General features: G+C 36.9%; 1 protein-coding gene across 2 annotated transcripts in view; it reads right to left on the minus strand.

Moving 5' to 3' along the window:
• Positions 1–24,363, minus strand: part of LOC129025961 (deleted in azoospermia protein 4-like) — a 62,599-nt gene that overhangs the window by 31,433 nt on the left and 6,803 nt on the right. The window contains exons 3-14 of one of the 2 annotated variants that reach the window (XM_054473498.1): positions 24,074–24,165; positions 23,464–23,515; positions 22,965–23,028; positions 22,736–22,875; positions 21,260–21,331; positions 18,741–18,812; positions 6,725–6,871; positions 6,358–6,449; positions 5,746–5,797; positions 5,252–5,315; positions 5,023–5,162; positions 2,659–2,709 (exon numbers count right to left, since the gene is read on the minus strand). In XM_054473498.1, the coding sequence (XP_054329473.1) occupies positions 2,659–2,709; positions 5,023–5,162; positions 5,252–5,315; positions 5,746–5,797; positions 6,358–6,449; positions 6,725–6,871; positions 18,741–18,812; positions 21,260–21,331; positions 22,736–22,875; positions 22,965–23,028; positions 23,464–23,515; positions 24,074–24,165 (1,038 nt within the window). The remainder of the gene's footprint in view (positions 1–2,658; positions 2,710–5,022; positions 5,163–5,251; positions 5,316–5,745; positions 5,798–6,357; positions 6,450–6,724; positions 6,872–18,740; positions 18,813–21,259; positions 21,332–22,735; positions 22,876–22,964; positions 23,029–23,463; positions 23,516–24,073; positions 24,166–24,363) is intronic. The other variant, XM_054473499.2, reaches the window with a different exon arrangement.

Consider the following 24,363-nt stretch of genomic DNA (forward strand, 5'->3'; position numbering starts at 1 on the left):
TTATAAAATCATTATAAAAGGGGCAAAGTGCTTTCACCTAGCTATTTCACTGATAGCAATTCATCTCAAGAAATTAATAGCAGAAGCGTGCCAAGATATTTACACAAAGATATTCATGGCATCGCTTTTTTTAAGACTGAGTCTCTCTTTGCTGCCTAGGCTGGAGTGCAGTGGCACAATCTCAGCTCACAGCAACCTGCGTCCCAGGATCAAGTGATTCTGCTGCCTCAGCCTCCCGAGTAGTTGGGATTACAAGTGTGCGCCACCACGCCTGGCTAATCTTTTTGTGTTTTTAGTAGAGACAGGAAACAAAAATCATTCAAATATTCCTTCACATTTTCAAAAATACATGAGATAACACAATATTGAAGTACATACGCTGGCTCCTTTAATTTGTTATTATAATAAAAGAAACGGAACAGAAAAAAGAATTACTTTAGGTTTCTAATCTCTGACGTTCTTGTTGTTAACTCTATTATGTAAAACCTCAACTTTTTCCCAATTTTCTGGGGTTGGTATTGTGGAAATCTCAAGGATATTAGTTCTTGGAATTTATTACCACAGATATGATTATGGGTCATATACACAGTCATATCTATGAAAAGAGACGCAGAGGACTATTATTGTGAAGCAGCCAGCTAAAATACAAATATAATTCAAATTCTGTGCTCTAAAAGGTGGGTAGTAATTTTATTTCACTCTGTCTTTCTAAAAAATTGATAAAAGTCAGTCTGAATGTTTCAGCTATTTGACGGCAAAGATGAAAAAAAACCATGCTACAATATAGAAGGGGACACCAAGTCTCAAAAAACTGTTCTACAGTGAAGTTTTTGCGAAGTACATTCCTGTCAAAATATTATGCAATTACTTCTAAATAATACGGAGGCCTTCATTCTAGACTAATTCTAAGTGTTGTCTTAAATTTTAGGTACATTTCACTACTTTAAAATGGCAAACTATTCAAGCAATTTGTATAACAAAGGGCTCAATAATATCTGAAAGTAAATGATTTTACTCCCTCTTAAATTACCTGACAATTATATACAAGCAAATGACATCCAGTGATGACGTGAACTGCTGAATTTGGATAAGTAGGATATGCCTATAAATAAAGTTTACAGCAAGAATGTATGAATACGGTAAAACATTTTGTTAATTAGAAATACTATTCCCAATATAAAAAACTATGAAAAAGTTTTAAAACATTACTTTTCTATATACAGCACCGCAGATTCTAAATGAGTGACTGATTTTATGAAGAAAGAAATATTCTGTCAAGTGAGGCCCTTTGGCTGGGGAGGAGGAACAGACTAATGAAAAAAGAAGTGACTATTTCACCAGACAAGTTGACCTTATTTATACTGTGTACTTATGCCCACCCAGAAGTTATTTCTTATTCTGGTGATAAGGCTCTATTAAGACAGACTTCAATGTAAGTTAAATTAATGCATTTGCTTTCTTTCTTTCTTAAAATACTTCCAAAGGGTTTTGTATTTGACAAGACCACAGGGTAATATGAAGTTCTCCTATAAATGTTACGGCTTTTTCTGTACTTCATTTCAAAAAACTAAGGGCGGTATATAATCCGCAACTGGAAAAGAGACAGTATAATGTCTTCTACGATTCAATAAATACTTAGTGATTGAAAACATATACATAGCATCACACATGAATACACCCAGATTACGTAATGGCTCACAGTAAATGTGAGAAACAGGGCTTTTTTTCTAGCCATCGTTCACAGGACGAAAAAGAAGCAGAGGTATACCCTACCCGTTTCAAGTACATGGAAAATGTCAACAAACGAGAGACACTGAAGAACTATTTCACCACTATTTTCTTACTTTATTTTCCATCAAAGAAAATGTCTTTTAAACTAAGACATAAATAAAACAAACTAAAAAGAAAATAAACGTTAGTTATCACCAGTAAGTGACAGAGTATGTCAAATCCTACTTTAAATATCAAGGTAACCAGGATCAGAGAAATTACATGCCAGACACTCACGGGATTTATAAATATAGTAAAACACATCAGAAATCTCCCCATTCCAGAACCAGAATATACCCAGAAGTCAGCAATCTATATGAGGAGGCATCTGGAAAACACTGCAAGTAAAGAATAGCTGGATGAATTGCTAACCTTAGAGAAGAATAAACTAGGCAGACACATGAAGACAGCTGCTTTCAAATACTTTTGGAACTAGTTATTTGGCGGGAAAGCAGTTCGGGTGTTTTAGAGGTAGTATTCTTTTTTCTTCCTATTCTTATTTAAGAGTAATTAATAGCAAAACATTTCTGTTTCTCTTGAACACATTTTTTTTTTTTTTTTTTACGGAGCGTAAGGCCAGAGGCAGATTCCAGGCAGATACACGCTCATTCTAAGGCCACATTAATATTACCTTTCATGGACTGTATAGTCAATCAAAAAGTAACTGAATTCTTATCATTATGTGGACCAGCCATTGCTTAAGCATGCAAAAACCTGGGAGAGAAAAAGGCACTGTTGCTCCCATAGGAGTTTAAAATTGGGTTAAAAAGAAAGTAACAAAATGTGCCACATTAATACAAAGAACGATTTAAAAAAACTACAGGCACGTATGAAATAGAAAAAAATCAAGAAAGAACAGGGAGTGTACGTTTGGCGCATTCACTTTACCTGAGGTACAGCATAACTCCTTTGCTCCCCAACAGGCCGCTGTGGTGGCATCTTGGGGGGGGGAAAAAAAAAAAAAAGGAAACCAAAATTATTCAAATATTACTACACATTTTCAAAAACACGTGAGACAGACAACATCGAAGTACTTCTCATGCTGGCTCCTTGGTTAATAGAACAAAAGAAACAGAATAGAAAAAATAAGTACTTTAGGTTTCTAATCCCTCAACTTCTTGTTCTTCCTTCTACATAGAAAATCTCACCTTTTTCCCAATTTTCTGCAAATCGCATTGTGAAACTCTCAAAGATACTAATTCTTTGAATTTGGTACCACACATATGATTATCGGTCACAGATATAGTTGTATCATTGAAAAGAGACCCAGAGAACTACTATCATGAAGCAGCAAGCTAAAATAAGAACACAATTGGAATTCTGTGCTCTAAGAATTGGGTAAAGCTTTTACTTCACTCTGTATCTCTAAATTCATGAAAGACAGTCTGCATGTTTCAGCTCTTTGACGGCAAACATAACAAAATACATGCTAAAACAAAGATGGGAACACCAAATCTCAGAAATTGTTCTACAGAAAAGTTATTGCCAAGTACCCTCCTGTCAAAATATTATTTCATCACTTCTAAATACTACAGAGGCCTTCATTACGCTAATTCTAAGCGTTTTCTAAAATTTCAGGTACACTTCACTAGTTTAAAATGACAACCCATTCAGGCAATTTGTATAAACAAGTAGAAGGCCTCAATGGTAGCTGAAAGTAAATCATTTTACTCCCTGTTCAATTAACTGATTATTATATAAAGGCAACTGATATCGAGTGATGACCTGACCTGGTGAATTTGGGTAAGTAGAATAAGCCTGAAAATAAAGTTTACAGAAAGAATGGATTAATACGGTAAAACACTGTTATTTTAATTAGAAGGAAGTATCATTCCCAACGTGACAAAAATAGGAAGAACATTGAAATAGTAATTGTTTCTCTACCTACAGCAATGCAGATTTCTAAATGAATGACAGACGTTAGGAAGAAACAAATATTCTCTGTCAAGTGCTACCCTTTGGGTGGGGAAGGGGAAGAGACAAATGACAAAAGAAGTGCCTATTGCACCAGCCAAAGTTTACCTTATTTACACTGTCTACCTATGCCCACCCAGAAGTAATTTCTGACACTGGTGATAAGGCTCTATTAAGACAGATTTCAACGTAAGTTAAATTAATATATTTGCTATTTCTTTGGCAAAATACTTCCAGACTGTTTTGTATTTGACAATATTATAGGGTAATACTGTAGTTCTTCGACAGATGTTACGGCTTTCTCGGTACTTCATTTCCACAAATTAAGGGCAGTATATAAGCCACAAATGGAAAAGAGACAGTATAATGTCTTCGACGTTTCAATGAATACTTACTAATTAAAAACATACAGGTAGCAGCATTCATGAATACACCCATATTCAGTAATGGCTCACCGTAAATGCCAGAAACAAGCAGGGCTTTTATTCTAGCCATTGCTCAGAGAAGGAAAAAGAAGAGGAGGTGTACCCTACACGTTTCAAGGACATGGAAAATGTCAACAAATGAGAGACACTGAAGAACTATTTCACTACTATTTTGTTACTTTATATTCCATCAAACAAAAGGTCTTTTAAACACACACAGAAATGAAAGGAACGAACAACGAAATAAACGTTATTTATCACCAGTAAGTGACAGAGGATGTCAAATCCTACTTTAAATATCAAAGCAACCAGCATCAGAGAAATGACATGCCAGAAACTCACGGGATTTATAGACAGAGTAAAAGAGATCAGAAATCTACCCATCTCAGAACCAGAATATATCCAGAAGTCAGCAATTTATATGAGGAGGCATCTGGAAAGCATTGCAAGTAAAGAAGAGCTACAGAAATCTACCCATCCAAGAACCAGAATATATCCAGAAGTCAGCAATTTATACGAGGAGGCATCTGGAAATCATTGCAAGCAAAGAATAGCTAGGTTAACTGCTAACCTTAGAGAACAATAAGCTAGGCAGACACATAAGGAGAGCGGCTTCCAAATACTTTAGGAACTAGTTATATGGGGTGAAAAAGGAAGAGATAGGAAGAGATTTGTTCATATGTCTACAGAGATCATTTCTGAGAGAAAGTCTCACAAAGTATATAGAAGATTTTTAGCTCAAATAACCAACACTAAGAGTAAGAAATTTCTAACAAAAGTAACAAATTTCCCATTACTCACACTGTTCAAACAGGGATTCCATTGCCACTTACTATGGTAAGTGTAGATACAATTCCACAGACGCAAGGATGACTACAATAAACAAGAGAACAGGAACATAAGCAGTTCTTACCTGAACGTACTGAGTTACAGGATTCAGCGTGATTAGGGGCTGCAGGCAAGTTTCAGTGTTTGGATTCCTCCAGACGTTCTGAAACTGTGGTGGAGGAGGACGACTAACTACCAAAGGACGCGGCTGCACATGATGAGCACCTTTTTGAAAAGCAAGAAGAAAAAAGCCTACTTTTAGTTATTTAAAAAGCTACCCGGGTCAAAAAAGAACAATTTCTTTTCCTACTCACAGAACTTTTGTTTCCTGATTGCAGGGCCCAGCTTCAGCTTTTTACCCTGGAGATGTATCTGTGACTGAAAAGAGAACAGTAACAAAACTAGAATCCATTTTCAAGTCTTAGCTTCCAAGACTTGGGTAAACACCTAAAGTCTTCTAAAGTGCCTATCATCATAGACGATCAGTGACAACTACGCACCAAATTAAAATTTGTCATCATGAAGCTACCTTACTTACCCTTGCCACTCTAATCAGTGTCAACAGGCATCAAGTGAAAGTTGATCAAAAACTTTTCATCACCCTGTCTCCAACCTTTCCTGTCTGTAGTTCGTGAACCTAGGTGTCCACTCAGAAATAAACAGGATCTATCAAGTTATGGGAGGTGACTCTGAGTTTGGATTTTGAACAGGAAGTCTAACTTCCTCCAAATTTTACACAAGTCTGAGTATATCTCTAACACTAAACGTCGTAGCAGTAAGATAAGAAAGAGATTTTTCTATTATTTACCTCTACTATCTTCTGGACATCCACATCATCAACAAATGAAACAAATCCATAGCTATAAAGGCAGACAAATGAAGCATAAAATCACCATCATACAGTACATGGTTCAGAACTTCTACTATTCTATATACAGACGTGATCATGACCAAAGATGAATAATATACCATGATAAGTATGTGCTAACATGCACATGACAGATCCTCTACAAATACTACTTTTTCTTAAGCAGAACTATGTCAAAATGTGCTAGGATTAGGGCAGTGTGAAAACTTCATTGATTAACAAAGAATTCACATCTGTGAACCTGAATTTAACTTACTATCTAAGACAAGGTGGTTAAAATTTAAGATGCGGTGCAGTCTATGAAGAAAACAATTATTTGAGAAAACTGATTAACTCATCTGTATGAAATAAAAATTGCAGACATTTCAAAACAAACATTAGAAAAATGATTAAATAAAAGAACTGGTAATAACCTTTTATCCCCTACGTGAAAGAAATTAACACCGCAAACAATTTCATTTATACAAGGGTCAGAATATCAGTTTTGAAGTCTTGTCTCATACCTATAGAACAGGGGACTAGAGTTCAGATATTTTTGATAAAATTACTCACCCTTTGGACACACCACTTCGATTCGTGATCATCTTCACTTCTTTCACTGAACCGTATCTACCAAAGCAGCTTCTGATCTCAGTTTCATCCGGCTATGGAACAGAATTGAACGTCAGAGTAAAAATTCAGCATTCAAAAATTTCAACTTTAGTACAATTTTACTACCATGAGGGGGAAAATTTCTTCCCCATTTATCCCCAAAATGACCAGTAGCTCTTTGTCAAAGATATTTTTAGTACCTATGGGTCAAACCTAAAAGCAATTCTAAACCTCCATGAAGTACAAAAACACATTAAGTTTGTAAGAGGGCCCAAATCCCATTGTTCATAATGTATTTTAAGGTAAAAATGAGGTATGAATACAATACCCTATCATCAATTCCACCAACAAAAACACTGTTTGGCATGATTTTGCCTTCTGGTAAGACCCAGCCTTGGCTAGCGGCAGCTGATGAAGACTGGGTGCTGGCCTCTCTGCAGATGGTTGAGTTGGGAGTCTCAGGATTTGCAGCAGACTGTAATTTGGAAAGTAGACATCATAATTACGTATGCAGGCAAAACCCATACACAATGTGAAATATCATTTTGTATTTTACGTATATTTTATATAAATTACTTTCATTGTAAATTAGTCACCAGTGCAGCTCAGTTCAGGCTCAGGATTTAAACTAATCAGAGGACATCAGCATGGAATTTTAACCAAAGGATATAGTACTTTCTTAAACCTACTGCCGCTCATCACCGAGTCTTGTATAATGCTGTGGAAGAATACTCATTTAGTATTTGTGAAAATACTCTGTGAAGTAGTTAAAAAAGACACCCAAAACTAGAAAGTTTAGACTGGTAAAAATTAAAGTTATTAAAATTATCCTGAGTTGAAAATTTAGGGGAGGAGCCAAGATGGCCGAATAGGAACAGCTCCGGTCTACAGCTCCCAGCGTGAGCGATGCAGAAGACGGGTGATTTCTGCATTTCCACCTGAGGTACTGGGTTCATCTCACTAGGGAGTGCCAGACAGTGGGCGCAGGTCAGTGGGTGCGCGCGCTGTGCGCGAGCTGAAGAAGGGCGAGGCACTGCCTCACTCGGGAAGCGCAACGGGTCATGGAGTTCCCTTTCGTAGTCAAAGAAAGGGGTGACAGACGGCACCTGGAAAATTGGGTCACTCCCACCCGAATACTGCGCTTTTCCGGCAGGCTTAAAAAACGGCGCACCAGGAGATTATATCCCGCACCTGGCTCAGAGGGTCCTACGCCCACGGAGTCTCGCTGATTGCTAGCACAGCAGTCTGAGATCAAACTGCAAGGCGGCAGCGAGGCTGGGGGAGGGGCGCCCACCATTGCCCAGGCTTGCTTAGGTAAACACAGCAGCTGGGAAGCTCGAACTGGGTGGAGCCCACCACAGCTCAAGGAGGCCTGCCTGCCTCTGTAGGCTCCACCTCTGGAGGCAGGGCACAGACAAACAAAAAGACAGCAGTAACTTCTGCAGACCTAAATGTCCCTGTCTGACAGCTTTGAAGAGAGCAGTGGTTCTCCCAGCATGCAGCTGGAGATCTGAGAACGGGCAGACTGCCTCCTCAAGTGGGTCCCTGACCCCTGACCCCCGGTCAGCCTAACTGGGAGGCACCCCCCAGCAGGGGCAGACTGACACCTCACACGGCCAGGTACTCCAACAGACCTGCAGCTGAGGGTCCTGTCTGTTAGAAGGAAAACTAACAAACAGAAAGGACATCCACACCAAAAACCCATCTGTACATCACCATCATCAAAGACCAAAAGTAGACAAAACCATAAAGATGGGGAAAAAATTGAGCAGAAAAACTGGAAACTCTAAAAAGCAGAGGGCCTCTCCTCCTCCTCCAAAGGAACGCAGTTGCTCACCAGCAACGCAACAAAGCTGGACGGAGAATGACTTTGACGAGCTGAGAGAAGGCGGCTTCAGACGATCAAATTACTCTGAGCTACGGGAGGATATTCAAACCAAAGGCAAAGAAGTTGAAGCCTTTGAAAAAAATTTAGAAGAATGTATAACTAGAATAACCAATACAGAGAAGTGCTTAAAGGAGCTGATGGAGCTGAAAACCAAGGCTCGAGAACTACGTGAAGAATGCAGAAGCCTCAGGAGCCGATGCGATCAAATGGAAGAAAGGGTATCAGCGATGGAAGATGAAATGAATGAAATGAAGCGAGAAGGGAAGTTTAGAGAAAAAAGAATAAACAGAAACGAGCAAAGCCTCCAAGAAATATGGGACTATGTGAAAAGACCAAATCTACGTCTGATTGGTGTACCTGAAAGTGACGGGGAGAATGGAACCAAGTTGGAAAACACTCTGCAGGATATTATCCAGGAGAACTTCCCCAGTCTAGCAAGGCAGGCCAACATTCAGATTCAGGAAATACAGAGAACGCCACAAAGATACTCCTCGAGAAGAGCAACTAACTCCAAGACACATAATTGTCAGATTCACCAAAGTTGAAATGAAGGAAAAAATGTTAAGGGCAGCCAGAGAGAAAGGTCGGGTTACTCTCAAAGGGAGGCCCATGAGACTAACAGCGGATCTCTCGGCAGAAACTCTACAAGCCAGAAGAGAGTGGGGGCCAATATTCAACATTCTTAAAGAAAAGAATTTTCAGCCCCGAATTTCATATCCAGCCAAACTAAGCTTCCTAAGTGAAGGAGAAATAAAATACTTTACAGACAAGCAACTGCGGAGAGATTTTGTCACCACCAGGCCTGCCCTAAAAGAGCTCCTGAAGGAAGTGCGAAACGTGGAAAGGAACAACCGGTACCAGCCGCTGCAAAATCATGCCAAAATGTAAAGACCATCGAGACTAAGAAGAGACTGCATCAACTAACGAGCAAAATAACCAGCTAACATCATAATGACAGGATCAAATTCACACATAACAATATTAACTTTAAATGTAAATGGACGAAATGCTCCAATTAAAAGACACAAGACTGGCAAATTGGATAAAGGGTCAAGACCCATCAGTGTGCTGTATTCAGGAAACCCATCTCACGTGCAGAGACACACATAGGCTCAAAATAAAAGGATGGAGGAAGATCTACCAAGCAAATGGAAAACAAAAAAAGGCAGGGGTTGCAATCCTAGTCTCTGATAAAACAGACTTTAAACCGACAAAGATCAAAAGAGACAACGAAGGCTATTACCTAATGGTAAAGGGATCAATTCAACAAGAAGAGCTAACTATCCTAAATATATATGCACCCAATACAGGAGCACCCAGATTCATAAAGCAAGTCCTGAGTGACCTACAAAGAGACTTAGACTCCCACACATTAATAATGGGAGACTTTAACACCCCACTGGCAACATTAGACAGATCAACGAGACAGAAAGTCAACAAGGATACCCAGGAATTGAACTCAGCTCTGCACCAAGCGGACCTAATAGACATCTACAGAACTCTCCACCCCAAATCAACAGAATATACCTTTTTTTCAGCACCACACCACACCTATTCCAAAATTGACCACATACTTGGAAGTAAAGCTCTCCTCAGTAAATGTAAAAGAACAGAAATTATAACAAACTATCTCTCAGATCACAGTGCAATCAAGCTAGAACTCAGGATTAAGAATCTCACTCAAAACCGCTCAACTACATGGAAACTGAACAACCTGCTCCTGAATGACTACTGGGTACATAACAAAATGAAGGCAGAAATAAAGATGTTCTTTGAAACCAACGAGAACCAAGACACAACATACCAGAATCTCTGGGATGCATTCAAAGCAGTGTGTAGAGGCAAATTTATAGCACTAAATGCCCCCAAAAGAAAGCAGGAAAGATCCAAAATTGACACCCTAACATCACAATTAAAAGAACTAGAAAAGCAAGAGCAAACACATTCAAAAGCTAGCAGAAGGCAAGAAATAACTAAAATTAGAGCAGAACTGAAGGAAATAGAGACACAAAAAAACCCTTCAAAAAATTAATGAATCCAGGAGCTGGTTTTTTGAAAGGATCAACAAAATTGACAGAGAAGAATCAGATAGATGCAATAAAAAAATGATAAAGGGGATATCACCACCGATCCCACAGAAATACAAAAGGAATTTGTATTTAAATTCCTAGAAATTTCAAAAGAAATTTGAAAGGATCAACAAAATCGACAGAGAAGAATCAAATAGATGCAATAAAAAATGATAAAGGGGGTATCACCACCGATCCCACAGAAATACAAACTACCATCAGAGAATACTACAAACAGCTCTACACAAATAAACTAGAAAATCTAGAAGAAATGGATAAATTCCTCGACACATACACTGTCCCAAGACTAAACCAGGAAGAAGTTGAATCTCTGAATAGACCAATAACAGGATCTGAAATTGTGCCAATAATCAATACCTTACCAACCAAAAAGAGTCCAGGACCAGATGGATTCACAGCCAAATTCTACCGGAGGTACAAGGAGGAACTGGTACCATTCCTTCTGAAACTATTCCAACCAATAGAAAAAGAGGGAATCCTCCCTAACTCATTTCATGAGGCCAGCATCATCCTGATACCAAAGCCGGGCAGAGACACAACCAAAAAAGAGAATTTTAGAACAATATCCTTGATGAACATTGATGCAAAAATCCTCAATAAAATACTGGCAAACTGAATCCAGCAGCACATCAAAAAGCTTATCCACCATGATCAAGTGGGCTTCACCCCTGGGATGCAAGGCTGGTTCAATATACGCAAATCAATAAATGTAATCCAGCATATAAACAGAACCAAAGACAAAAACCACATGATTATCTCAATAGATGCAGAAAAGGCCTTTGACAAAATTCAACAACCCTTCATGCTAAAAACTCTCAATAAATTAGGTATTGATGGGACGTATCTCAAAATAATAAGAGCTATTTATGACAAACCCACAGCCAATATCATACTGAATGGGCAAAAACTGGAAGCATTCCCTTTGAAAACTGGCACAAGACAGGGATGCCCTCTCTCACCACTCCTATTCAACATAGTGTTGGAAGTTCTGGCCAGGGCAATTAGGCAGGAGAAGGAAATAAAGGATATTCAATTAGGAAAAGAGGAAGTCAAATTGTCCCTGTTTGGAGACGACATGATTGTATATCTAGAAAACCCCACTGTCTCAGCCCAAAATCTCCTTAAGCTGATAAGCAACTTCAGCAAAGTCTCAGGATACAAAATCAATGTACAAAAATCACAAGCATTCTTATACACCAACAGACAAACAAACAGAGAACCAAATCATGAGGGAACTCCCATTCACAATTGCTTCAAAGAGAATAAAATACCTAGGAATCCAACTTACAAGGGACGTGAAGGACCTCTTCAAGGAGAACTACAAACCACTGCTCAAGGAAATAAAAGAGGATACAAACAAATGGAAGAACATTCCATGCTCATGGGTAGGAAGAATCAATATCATGAAAATGGCCATACTGCCCAAGGTAATTTACAGATTCAACGTCATCCCCATCAAGCTACCAATGACTTTCCTCACAGAACTGGAAAAAACTACTTTAAAGTTCATATGGAACCAGAAAAGAGCCCGCATCACCAAGTCAAAAGAACAAAGCTGGAGGCATCACACTACCTGACTTCAAACTATACTACAAGGCTACAGTAACCAAAACAGCATGGTACTGGTACCAAAACAGAGATATAGATCAATGGAATAGAACAGAGCCCTCAGAAATAACGCCGCATATCTACAACTATCTGATCTTTGACAAACCTGAGAAAAACAAGCAATGGGGAAAGGATTCCCTATTTAATAAATGGTGCTGGGAAAACTGGCTAGCCATATGTAGAAAGCTGAAACTGGATCCCTTCCTTACACCTTACACAAAAATCAATTCAAGATGGATTAAAGACTTAAACATTAGACCTAAAACCATCAAAACCCTAGAAGAAAACCTAGGCATTACCATTCAGGACATAGGCATGGGCAAGGACTTCATGTCTAAAACACCAAAAGCAATGGCAACAAAAGCCAAAATTGACAAACGGGATCTAATTAAACTAAAGAGCTTCTGCACAGCAAGAGAAACTACCATCAGAGTGAACAGACAACCTACAAAATGGGAGAAAATTTTCGCAACCTACTCATCTGACAAAGGGCTAATATCCAGAATCTACAATGAACCCAAACAAATTTACAAGAAAAAAACAAACAACCCCATCAAAAAGCGGGCGAAGGACATGAACAGACACTTCTCAAAAGAAGACATTTATGCAGCCAAAAAACACATGAAACAATGCTCACCATCACTGGCCATCAGAGAAATGCAAATCAAAACCACAATGAGATACCATCTCACACCAGTTAGAATGGCAATCATTAAGAAGTCAGGAAACAACAGGAGCTGGAGAGGATGTGGAGAAATAGGAAAACTTTTCCACTGTTGGTGGGACTGTAAACTAGTTCAACCCTTGTGGAAGTCAGTGTGGCGATTCCTCAGGGATCTAGAACTAGAAATTCCATTTGACCCAGCCATCCCATTACTGGGTATACACCCAAAGGACTATAAATCATGCTGCTATAAAGACACAAGCACGTGTCTGCTTATAGTGGCATTATTCACAATAGTAAAGACTTGGAACCAACCCAAATGTCCAACAAGGATAGACTGGATTAAGAAAATGTGGCACATATACACCATGGAATACTATGCAGCCATAAAAAGTGATGAGTTCATGTCCTTTGTAGGGACATGGATGAAATTGGAAATCATCATTCTCAGTAAACTATCGCCAAGAACAAAAAACCAAAATCCGCATATTCTCACTCATAGGTGGGAATTGAACAATGAGAACACATGGAAACAGGAAGGGGAACATCAGACTCTGGGGACTGTTGTGGGGTGGGGGGAGTGGGGAGGCATAGCATTGGGAGATATACCTAATGCTAGATGACGAGTTAGTGGGTGCAGCGCACCAGCATGGCACAAGTATACATATGTAACTAACCTGCACATTGCGCACATGTACCCTAAAACCTAAAGTATAATAATAATAAATAAATGAATAAATAAATTTTTTAAAAAAACATCCTGTTCTACATTCATAAACAACTTTTCACTTTACTGAGTATACTGAAGATAAACCTTAAAAAAAAAAAAAAAAGGCCGCACCAAAAAGAAAATAAGCCTCAATGTGTTAAATCAATTTCTTATAATCCTCTTCGCTAACGCTAGGGTGTTCAAAGCATCTTTTGAAATAACACTTTTCTTCCTGAGTAACACGGAATCAGTCCGACTGATAATTCTAGTTTTCAAAGTGGGCTGATAGATATAAATCATACCATCTTTATTTTCAGATCAAAAAAACACATACATATAACTCATTCATTTTCTAGATTCTGATCAGAACTGTCTTTATTCTTTCCACTGTTGACTCTAAGGTTAATGTAAAATTTTCTGAAGTAGTATTCATAACTAATATATATGTTGGACAAACAATATAGCACAGTGAAACAAAAATTAATTTAGTCAGGAGATCTAGGTTTATGTCCCTTACAGGTAAGTGGTTATAAGCCACCTACTTACTTACCAGCTATGTATCTGTGGGCAAACTGCTTTGAGAATGAAATGAGATAACCTCTGTGAATTCATTTTGTATGTATAAAGTGGTAAAAGTGGTAATGCCAATGTAAGTTAGTGTCCTGTTATTTGAATTTATTTTCAGCCGATTTGTTTTCAAGTTTCTTTTTTGGCTTCACTATTTAGCTGACTTATTTTGAAAAAAATTTTAATTAAGAACTAATTGAAACAACATCAGGAAACTATGACACATCATTAACTTAAAAATCATTGATGAAGTGCTGTTGACTTTAAAAGGTAAGTACAAAAAGCTGCAAAAGACAAAACTATTACACATACACCTGTCTGAAAGAAAACAAAAGACGAAAGAAACTGTGTATCTTTTTGAACAACACAATAATGTTATCGAAGTTAATAAGAAAAGTGGGTTCCTGCTTTGCTAATTAGATGCTAGAAGTTACTGAGTCTAATTAGATGCTAGAAGTTACTGATTCTACGCAGCTTTACTACACACGATATCTAAATTGTCACATCAACTAAAGCCGAGGTTACTGCATTTCTCTATTCTTTTGTGCTTGTACCTGCTATTTTGGGTTTGCAACTCATTCCTAATTCTTTCCTTTAACAGCGTTATTTCATGACAATGATGTGGAAGAAAAATTTACAACACTATTTTTAAAGTTTTTCCTTTCTAAAAATGTCTTCCATTATTGTTTTTTCCAAATGACATTAAGCTGCATTATCTTGAACTACTGGGAACCTGCTTAGATTGCCCTTCCCTATAGACAATTTACCGATTCCTTCTCACTTCATTCAGAAATCCCAAACAGAATAAAACAAAACAAAACAAAAGAAATTCTGAAATTCTTGTAGTTTCTTTCTCTCCTTTTCAACTCCCCCTTGATTTGTGGATGAACTTTGGATATGTTTTTCTTTGATAAGCAAGCTATATTACGGTATTGTCTCTGCACCACAGTGTTTGGATGTATTTTAATTTAGAAATGTAACATCTGGCAGAAACCTGCGTCAGATCATGACAGGTTATGGAAATGCACTGATTCTCAACTGGGCAAGATTTTTGAGCCCCAGGGGCATTCAGCGACGTTTAGAGATTGGCTGTCACAACTGAGATGTATTCCTGGAATCTGATGGGCTGAAGGCCAGGCATACTACTGCACATCCTACAATGCAAAGACAGCCTCCTACAATAAGGAATTATTTGGTGCCAAATTTGCAAAGGGTCTGGTTAAGAAACCTTGTGACAGTGACACAAGAATTGAAGAGGAAAATTCTTGTTTGGGAAGAACCTCATTTCCATTGCTCACGAAAGTGAATCTTTTCATGACCTCAGTTTCAGTTTCCTTGCTTGAAAACGAAATGGCCGGAAAAGGCCTCGGGTGTCTCTTCTGATTCTCATACTCTATACACAAATAGTAAAATGGATACTTAGTTTGGTAAAGAGGAAAAAAGGCATTTGATTTTATAAGAAGTTTGACTTTAGCTTGGATCTTACAAACTGGCTGCCTGCTTAACTGGAATCGTACATATAAAATTCACTGAATCTCTTTAACAGCGTGGTAACATTTTAAATTAAGCAAGTCACCATCACGTCCTAGTCCTCAGCGAGCAGGTGGCGCTCAAAGCTAACAAAGTAAGCCACGTACTTCATTTTTTGCAATGTACCTCATTTTTACCATGGCTTGACTAGCAGGGACTGTTCAATTCCGACTCTGTGTGTATTTATACATAATTATGTAAGGTATATATATCTATATAAATATTATATATCTATACAAATATTATGTATATATAAATATTATATATAAATATATCTATAATTATATATATCATATAAATGTTATATATATAAATATTATATAAATGTTATATATATTTTATATAAATGTTATATATATAAATATTTTCTACATCTATTTTTATATATATTTATTTATATATAAATATTTTATATGTATATATATATGTATATATATAAATCCACAATCAATAGATAGCCTTTGGTTATTTCTAAACTATGGCCAAAAATATAAAGGAATGCTTAGGATAAGCTAAAGTTTGATTTTAAAGAAAGTACCATCGTAACTGTCAATAGCATCCCGCAAACCAACTGCATTAAAGAAGTAATTTTCTTAATCATACCTTCAGTGAGTTGGTGAATTTTGAAGTGAGAAATGTTGGAATAGTAAACGGGTGAGCTTCAAAACCATCATATACACAACTCTCACTGCGATTTCTAGCAAGCGTATTCCTTGTTATATGCAGACAATCAAGTGACAAAGACAGCTAAAAGCTGGAGAAAATTATCATTAAACTCCAGCGATGTCAGCTCCTTTGCCAGTATTATCTAATGCAATTACTAAGTGAACATGTAAGCAAATTGATATTTACATAAACTGGCCAGGAAAAAGGCTAGAATTTGTAGTCATCAAAGTTACATTCACAGCAACAGGAAGAGGAGCAAATAAAGACAATGCTAAAATTAAGAAAATATGACGGGAAAATCAGAAGTTAATGCAGCAGCAGATTCTTGGGGAGTGCTGCGTGGGAAGGATGAAATTCAAGCAATACGCAATCCTTGCAAAACTATGCAAGAAAAAGCAAAAATATATACGAGACCTGAAAAATGAGTCGTGGCCAGTGGTTACAAAAGAATGCTACGTGCAATCTCTATAGGAATAAATTTATATTATATATATTATTTTTCTATAGGAATAAATATTTACATAAACTGATCAGGAAAAAGCCTATCATCTGTAGTCAGCAAAGTTACATTCACAGCAATAGGAAGAGGAGCAAATAAAGAGAGTGATAAAATTAAGAAAATATGACGTGAAAATCGGAATGAAAACCTTAAGTAAATCCAAGAGCAGATTCTCGGGGAGTGGTGCGTGGGGAGGATGAAATTCGAGCAACAAACAATCCTGGCAAAACAAAGCAAGAAAACACAAGAAAGCAAAAGTATATATGAGACCTGAAAAATGGGTTGTGGCCACGGATAATAAAAGAGTGCTATGCAGAAACTCTGTTTTCAAAGAGGAAGAAAGTATTTCTCAACGCATTTTACAAAGCTAAAAGCGTATAAGTAACAAAGCCTCATCCAGATGATCCATCCCTGCCCTCAACACAAATGGGAAATTCCAGCCGTATATAAAGAGTCTAAGTTTATATTGGGAATGCAAGAATACTCCATTTGCAGGATACATTACTTTAATTCACCACTGAAAATCAATTGATAAAATACAGCACTCATTTTTAAATTTTTTAAAACCCCAAGTCAAATTTCAGAGAAAGAGGAATCTTCTTTTCGATCAATCTCATTCTACCCTATCATCAAGCTTACAAGTGAACTAGTTGAGTCAACTCAATTGAAATTAGGGATAAGGTAAGGGCACCAGGTCACCTCCTTATCACTCCCATATGTTTTTTCCACTATGTATAACTAATAGTGAATACTATTAGTATTAGAATAGTGAATACTAACAAAAAGCTTTTTATGAATCAGTAAGAAAAATAAAATTAAGAAGGTAATTTAAAAAGCTAAACATCAATGACCAACTTCAACGATGATTTTAAAAAGTGCCCATCAACATAATGTAGTATTTTCCGGCTATTAGGCTGACAATTTAAAAAATACTAATAACTTTCACTGGAATGGGTGTGGAAAAGACAGCATTCTACACACCATCAGTGAGAAAACACTAATACGTGATTTACCAAGAGTACTTTGGAAAAGGGGTATCATAATTTGATAAGCGGGGATACTCACCAGTATACTAAAAAGGAGAATTAGTTATAAAATTGTTATAAAAGGGGCAAAGTGCTTTCACCTAGCAATTCCACTGATAGCAATTCATCTCAAGAAATTAATAGTACAAGCGTGCCAAGATATTTACACAAAGATATTCATAGCATCTTTTTTTTTTTTTTTTGAGACTGAGTCTCTCTTTGCAGCCTAGGCTGGAGTGCAGTGGCACAATCCCACCTCACAGCAATCTGCATCCCAGGATCAAGTGATTCTGCTGCCTCAGCCTCCAGAGTAGCTGGGATTACAAGTGTGCGCCACCACGCCTGGCTAATTTTTTTGTACTTTTAGTAGAGACAGGAAACAAAAATCATTCAAATATTCCTTCACATTTTCAAAAACACATAAGATACACAATATTGAAGAACAGATGCTGGCTCCTTTAATTTGTTCTTCTAATAAAAGAAACAGAACGGAAAAAAGAATTACTTTAGGTTTCTAATCCCTGACGTTTTTGATGTTACCTCTGTATGTAAAACCTCAACTTTTTCCCAATTTTCTGGGGTTGGTATTGTGGAAATCTCAAGGATATTAGTTCTTGGAATTGATTACCATAGATATGATTATGGGTCATATATACAGTCACGGCTATGAAAAGAGACCCAGAGGACGACTAATGTGAAGCAGCCAGCTAAAATACAAATATAATTCAAATTCTGTGCTCTAAAAGGTGGGTAGTAATTTTATTTCACTCTGTCTGTCTAAAAAATTGATAAAAGTCAGTCTGGATGTTTCAGCTATTTGACAGCAAGATGAAAATAAACATGCTACAATATAGAAAGGGACACCACATCTCAAAAACCTGTTCTACAGTAAAGTTTTTGCTAAGTACATTCCTGTCAAAATGTAACGCAATTACTTCTAAATAATACAGAGGCCTTCATTCTAGACTAATTCTAAGTGTTGTCGTAAATTTTAGGTACATTTCACTACTTTAAAATGGCAAACTATTCAAGCAATTTGTACAAAAAAAGGGCTCAATAGTATCTGAAAGTAAATCATTTTACTCCCTCTTAAATTACCTGATAATTATACACAGGCAAATGATATCCAGTGATGACGTGAACTGCTGAATTTGGGTAAGTAGGATGTGCCTAAAAATAAAGTTTACAGTAAGAATGAACGAATATGATAAAACATTTTGTTAATTAGAAATACTATTCCCAATATAAAAAACTATGAAATAGTTTTAAAACATTATTTTTCTACATACAGCGTTGCAGAATTCTAAATGAGTGACTGATTTTATGAAGAAAGAAAGAGTCTGTCAAGTGCTGCCCTTTGGGTGGGGAGGGGGAACAGACAAATGACAAAAGAAGTGACTATTTCGCCAGACAGGTTTACCTTATTTATACTGTGTACTTATGCCCACCCAGAAGTTATTTTTTACGCTGGTGATAAGGCTCTATTAAGACAGACTTCAATGTAAGTTAAATTAATGCATTTGCTGTTTCTTTGTTAAAATACTTCTAAAGGGTTTCGTATCTGACAATATTATAGGGAATTATGAAGTTCTCCTACAAACGTTATGGCTTTTTCTGTACTTCATTTCAAAAAACTAAGGGCAGTATATAATCCGCAACTGGAAAAGAGACAGTATACTGTCTTCTACGTTTCAATAAATACTTACTGACTGAAAACACATATGCAGCATGACACATGAATACACCCAGATTACAGAATGGCTCACAGTAAATGTGAGAAACAGGGCTTTTTTTCTAGCCATCGCTCAGAGGACGAAAAAGAGGCAGAGGTATACCCTACCTGTTTCAAGTACATGGAAAATGTCAACAAACGAGAGACACTGAAGAACTATTTCACCACTATTTTCTTACTTTATTTTCCATCAAAGAAAATGTCTTTTAAACTAAGACATGAATAAAACAAACTAAAAAGAAAATAAACGTTACTTATCACCAGTAAGTGACAGAGTATGTCAAATCCTACTTTACATATCAGGGTAACCAGGATCAGAGAAATTACATGCCAGACACTCACGGGATTTATAAATATAGTAAAACACATTAGAAATCTACCCATTCCAGAACCAGAATATATCCAGAAGTCAGCAATCTCCATGAGGAGGCATCTGGATATCACTGCAAGTAAAGAATAGCTGGATGAACTGCTAACCTTAGAGAAGAATAAACTAGGCAGACACATGAGGACAGCTGCTTTCAAATATTTTCGGAACTAGTTATATGGGGGGAAAGCAGTTCGGCTGTTTTAGAGGTAATACTCTTTTTTCTTCCTATTCTTATTTAAGAGTAATTAATAGCAAAACATTCTGTTTCTCTTTAACAGATTTTTCTTACGGAGGGTAAAGCCAGAGGCAGATTCCAGGCAGATACATGCTCATTCTAAAGCCACATTAATACTACCTTTCATAGATTGTATAGTCTATCAAAAAGTAACTGAATTCTTATCCTTATGTGGACCAGCCACTGCTTAAGCATGCAAAAACCTGGGAGAGAAAAAGGCACTGTTGCTCCCATAGGAGTTTATAATTGGTTTAAAAGAAAGTAACAAAACGTGCCACTTTAATACAAAGAATGATTAAAAAAATTTACAGGCATATATGACATAGAAAAAAATCAAGGAAGAACAGGGAGTATACGTTTGGCGCATTCACTTCACCTGATGTACAGCATAACTCCTTTGCTCCCCAAAAGGCCACTGTGGTGGCATCTTGGGGAAAAAAAAAAAAAAAAAAAGAAAGCAAAAAAAAAGGAAACCAAAATTATTCAAATATTCCTGTACATTTTCAAAAACACATGAGATACACAATATTGAAGTACTTCTCATGCTGGCTCCTTGGATAATAGAACAAAAGAAACAGAATACAAAAAAGAAGTACTTTAGGTTTCTAATCCCTGAAGTTTCTTGTGGTTACTTCTACATACAAAACCTCACCTTTTCCCCAATTTTCTGGAAATGGCATTGTGGAACTCTCAAAGATATTAATTCTTTGAATTTGTTACCACACATATGATTATGGGTCACAGATATAGTCGTATCGTTGAAACGACACCCAGAGAACTACTAACATGAAGCAGCAAGCTAAAATAAAAATACAACTGGAATTCTGTGCTCTAAGAATTGGGTAAAGCTTTTATTTCACTCTGTATCTCTATAAAATTCAGCAAAGTCAGTCTGTATGTTTCAGCTCTTAGCAAACAGAACAAAATACATGCTGAAACAAAGACGGAAACACAAATCTCAGAAATTGTTCTACAGAAAAGTTATCGCTAGGTACCCTCAACAGCAAACATAACAAAATACATGCTGAAACAAAGACGGAAACACAAATCTCAGAAATTGTTCTACAGAAAAGTTATTGCTAAGTACCCTCCTGTCACAATACTCTTTCATCACTTCTAAACGATACAGAGGGCTTCATTACGCTAATTCTAAGTGTTTTCTTAAATTTTAGGTACATTTCACTAGTTTAAAATGACAAACTATTCAGGCAATTTGTATAAACAAGTGGGAGGCCTCAATAGTAGCTGAAAGTAAATCGTTTTACTCCCTCTTCAATTACCTGATAATTATATACAAGCAACTGATATCCAGTGATGACCTGACCTGCTGAATTTGGGTAAGCAGGATAAGCCTGAAAATAAAGTTTACAGAAAGAATGGATTAATAGGGTAAAACATTTTTTTTTTAATTAGAAAGAATTATCATTCCCAATATAACAAAAATACGAAAAACTTTGAAATAGTAATTACTTTTCTATACACAGCAATGTAGAATTCTAAAAGAATGACTGACTTCATGAAGAAACAAACATTCTCTGTCAAGCGATACCCTTTGGGTGGGGAGGAGGAAGAGACAAATGACAAAAGAAGTGACTATTGCACCAGCCAAAGTTTACTTTATTTATACTGCGTACTTATGCCCACCCAGAAGTTATTTCTTACACTAGTGATAAGGCTCTATTAAGACAGATTTCAACCTAAGTTAAGTTAATACATTTGCTACTTCTTTGGCAAAATACTTCCAGACTGTTTTGTATTTGACAATACTATAGGGTAATACTGTAGTTCTTCGACAGATGTTACGGCTTTCTCTGTACTTCATTTCCTAAAAGTAAGGGCAGTATATACACCACAAATGGAAAAGAGACAGTATAATGTCCTCGACGTTTCAATAAATACTTACTAATTAAAAACACACAGGTAGCAGCATTCATGAATACACCCACATTCAGTAATGGCTCACCGTAAATGCTAGAAACAAGTAGGGCTTTTCTTCTAGCCACTGCTCCGAGAAGGAAAAAGAAGAAGACGTGTACCCTACACGTTTCAAGTACACGGAAAATATCAACAAATGAGAGACACTGAAGAACTATTTCACTACTATTTTGTTACTTTATTTTCCGTCAAAGAAAAGGTCTTTTAAACACACACAGAAATGAAAGGAACGCAGAACAAAATAAACCTTATTTATCACCACTAAGTGACAGAGGATGTCAAATCCCACTTTAAATATCAAAGCAACCAGCATCAGAGAAATGACATGCCAGAAACTCATGGGATTTATAAATAGAGTAAAAGAGATCAGAAATCTACCCATCCCAGAACCAGAATATATCCAGAAGTCAGCAATTTATATGACGAGGCATCTGGAAAGCATTGCAAGCAAAGAATAGCTGGGTTAACTTCTAACCTTAGAGAACAATAAATTAGGCAGACACATAAGGAGAGCGGCTTCCAAATACTTTAGGAACTAGTTATATGGGGTGAAAAAGGAAGAGATAGGAAGAGATTTGTTCATGTGTCTAAAGAGGTCATTTCTGAGAGAAAGCCTTGCCAATATATACTTGGCAAGATTTTTAGCTCAAATAACCAACACTAAGAATAAGAAATTTCTAACAGAAGTAACAAATTTCCCATTACTCACACTGTTCAAACAGGGATTCCATTGCCACTTACTATGGAAAGTGTAGATACAATTCCACAGACGCAAGGATGACTACAATAAACAAGAGAACAGGAACATAAGCAGTTCTTACCTGAACGTACTGAGTTACAGGATTCAGCGTGATTAGGGGCTGCAGGCGAGTTTCAGTGTTTGGATTCCTCCAGACGTTCTGAAACTGTGGTGGAGGAGGAGGATTAAATACCAAAGGACATGGCTGCACATGACGAGCACCTTTTTGAAAAGCAAGAAGAAAAAAGCCTACTTTTAGTTATTTGAAAAGCTACACGGGTCAAAAAAGAACAATTTCTTTTCCTACTCACAGAACTTTTGTTTCCTGATTGCAGGGCCCAGCTTCAGCTTTTTACCCTGGAGATGTATCTGTGACTGAAAAGAGAACAGTAACAAAACTAGAATCCATTTTCAAGTCTTAGCTTCCAAGACTTGGGTAAACACCTAAAGTCTTCTAAAGTGCCTATCATCATAGATGATCAGTGACAACTACGCACCAAATTAAAATTTGTCATCATGAAGCTACCTTACTTACCCTTGCCACTCTAATCAGTGTCAACAGGCATCAAGTGAAAGTTGATCAAAAACTTTTCATCACCCTGACTCCAACCCTTCCTGTCTGTAGTTCGTGAACCTAGGTGTCCAGTCAAAAATAAACAGCATCTATCAAGTTATGGGAGGTTACTCTGAGTTTGGATTTTGAACAGCAAGTCTAACTTGCTCCAAATTTTACACAAGTCTGAGTATATCACTAACACTCAACGTCGTATCAATAAGATAAATAAGAGATTCTTCTATTAGACTACTTACTTCTACTATCTTCTGGACATCCACGTCATCAACAAATGAAACAAATCCATAGCTATAAAGGCAGATAAATGAAGCATAAAATCACCATCATACAGTACATGGTTCAGAACTTCTACTATTCTATATACAGAAGTGATCATGACCAAAGTTGAATAATATACCATGATGAGTATTTGCTAACATGCACATGACAGATCCTCTACAAATACTACTTTTTCTTAAGCAGAACTATGTCAAAATGTGCTAGATTAGGGCAGTGTGAAAACTTCATTGATTAACAAAGAGTTCACATCTGTGAACCTGAATTTAACTTACTATCTAAGACAAGGTGGTTAAAATTTAAGATGCGGTGCAGCGTATGAAGAAAACAATTATGTGAGAAAACTGATTAACTCATCTGTATGAAATAAAAATTGCAGACATTTCAAAGCAAACATTAGAAAAATGATTAAATAAAAGAACTGGTAATAACCTTTTATCCCCTACGTGAAAGAAATTAACACCGCAACAATTTCATTTATACAAGGGTCAGAATATCAGTTTTGAAGTCTTGTCTCATACCTATAGAACAGGGGACTAGAGTTCAGATATTTTTGATAAAATTACTCACCCTTTGGACACACCACTTCGATTCGTGATCATCTTCACTTCTTTCACTGAACCGTATCTACCAAAGCAGCTTCTGATCTCAGCTTCATCCGTCTATGGAACAGAATTGAACGTCAGAGTAAAAATTCAGCATTCAAAAATTTCAACTTTACTACAATTTTACTACCATGAGGGGGAAATTTCTTCCCCATTTATCCCCAAAATGACCAGTAGCTCTTTGTCAAAGATATTTTTAGTACCTATGGGTCAAACCTAAAAGCAATTCTAAACCTCCATGAAGTACAAAAACAC

This window comes from Pongo pygmaeus, chromosome Y (assembly GCF_028885625.2).
Source record: "Pongo pygmaeus isolate AG05252 chromosome Y, NHGRI_mPonPyg2-v2.0_pri, whole genome shotgun sequence".
Taxonomy (NCBI): Eukaryota; Metazoa; Chordata; class Mammalia; order Primates; family Hominidae; genus Pongo; species Pongo pygmaeus.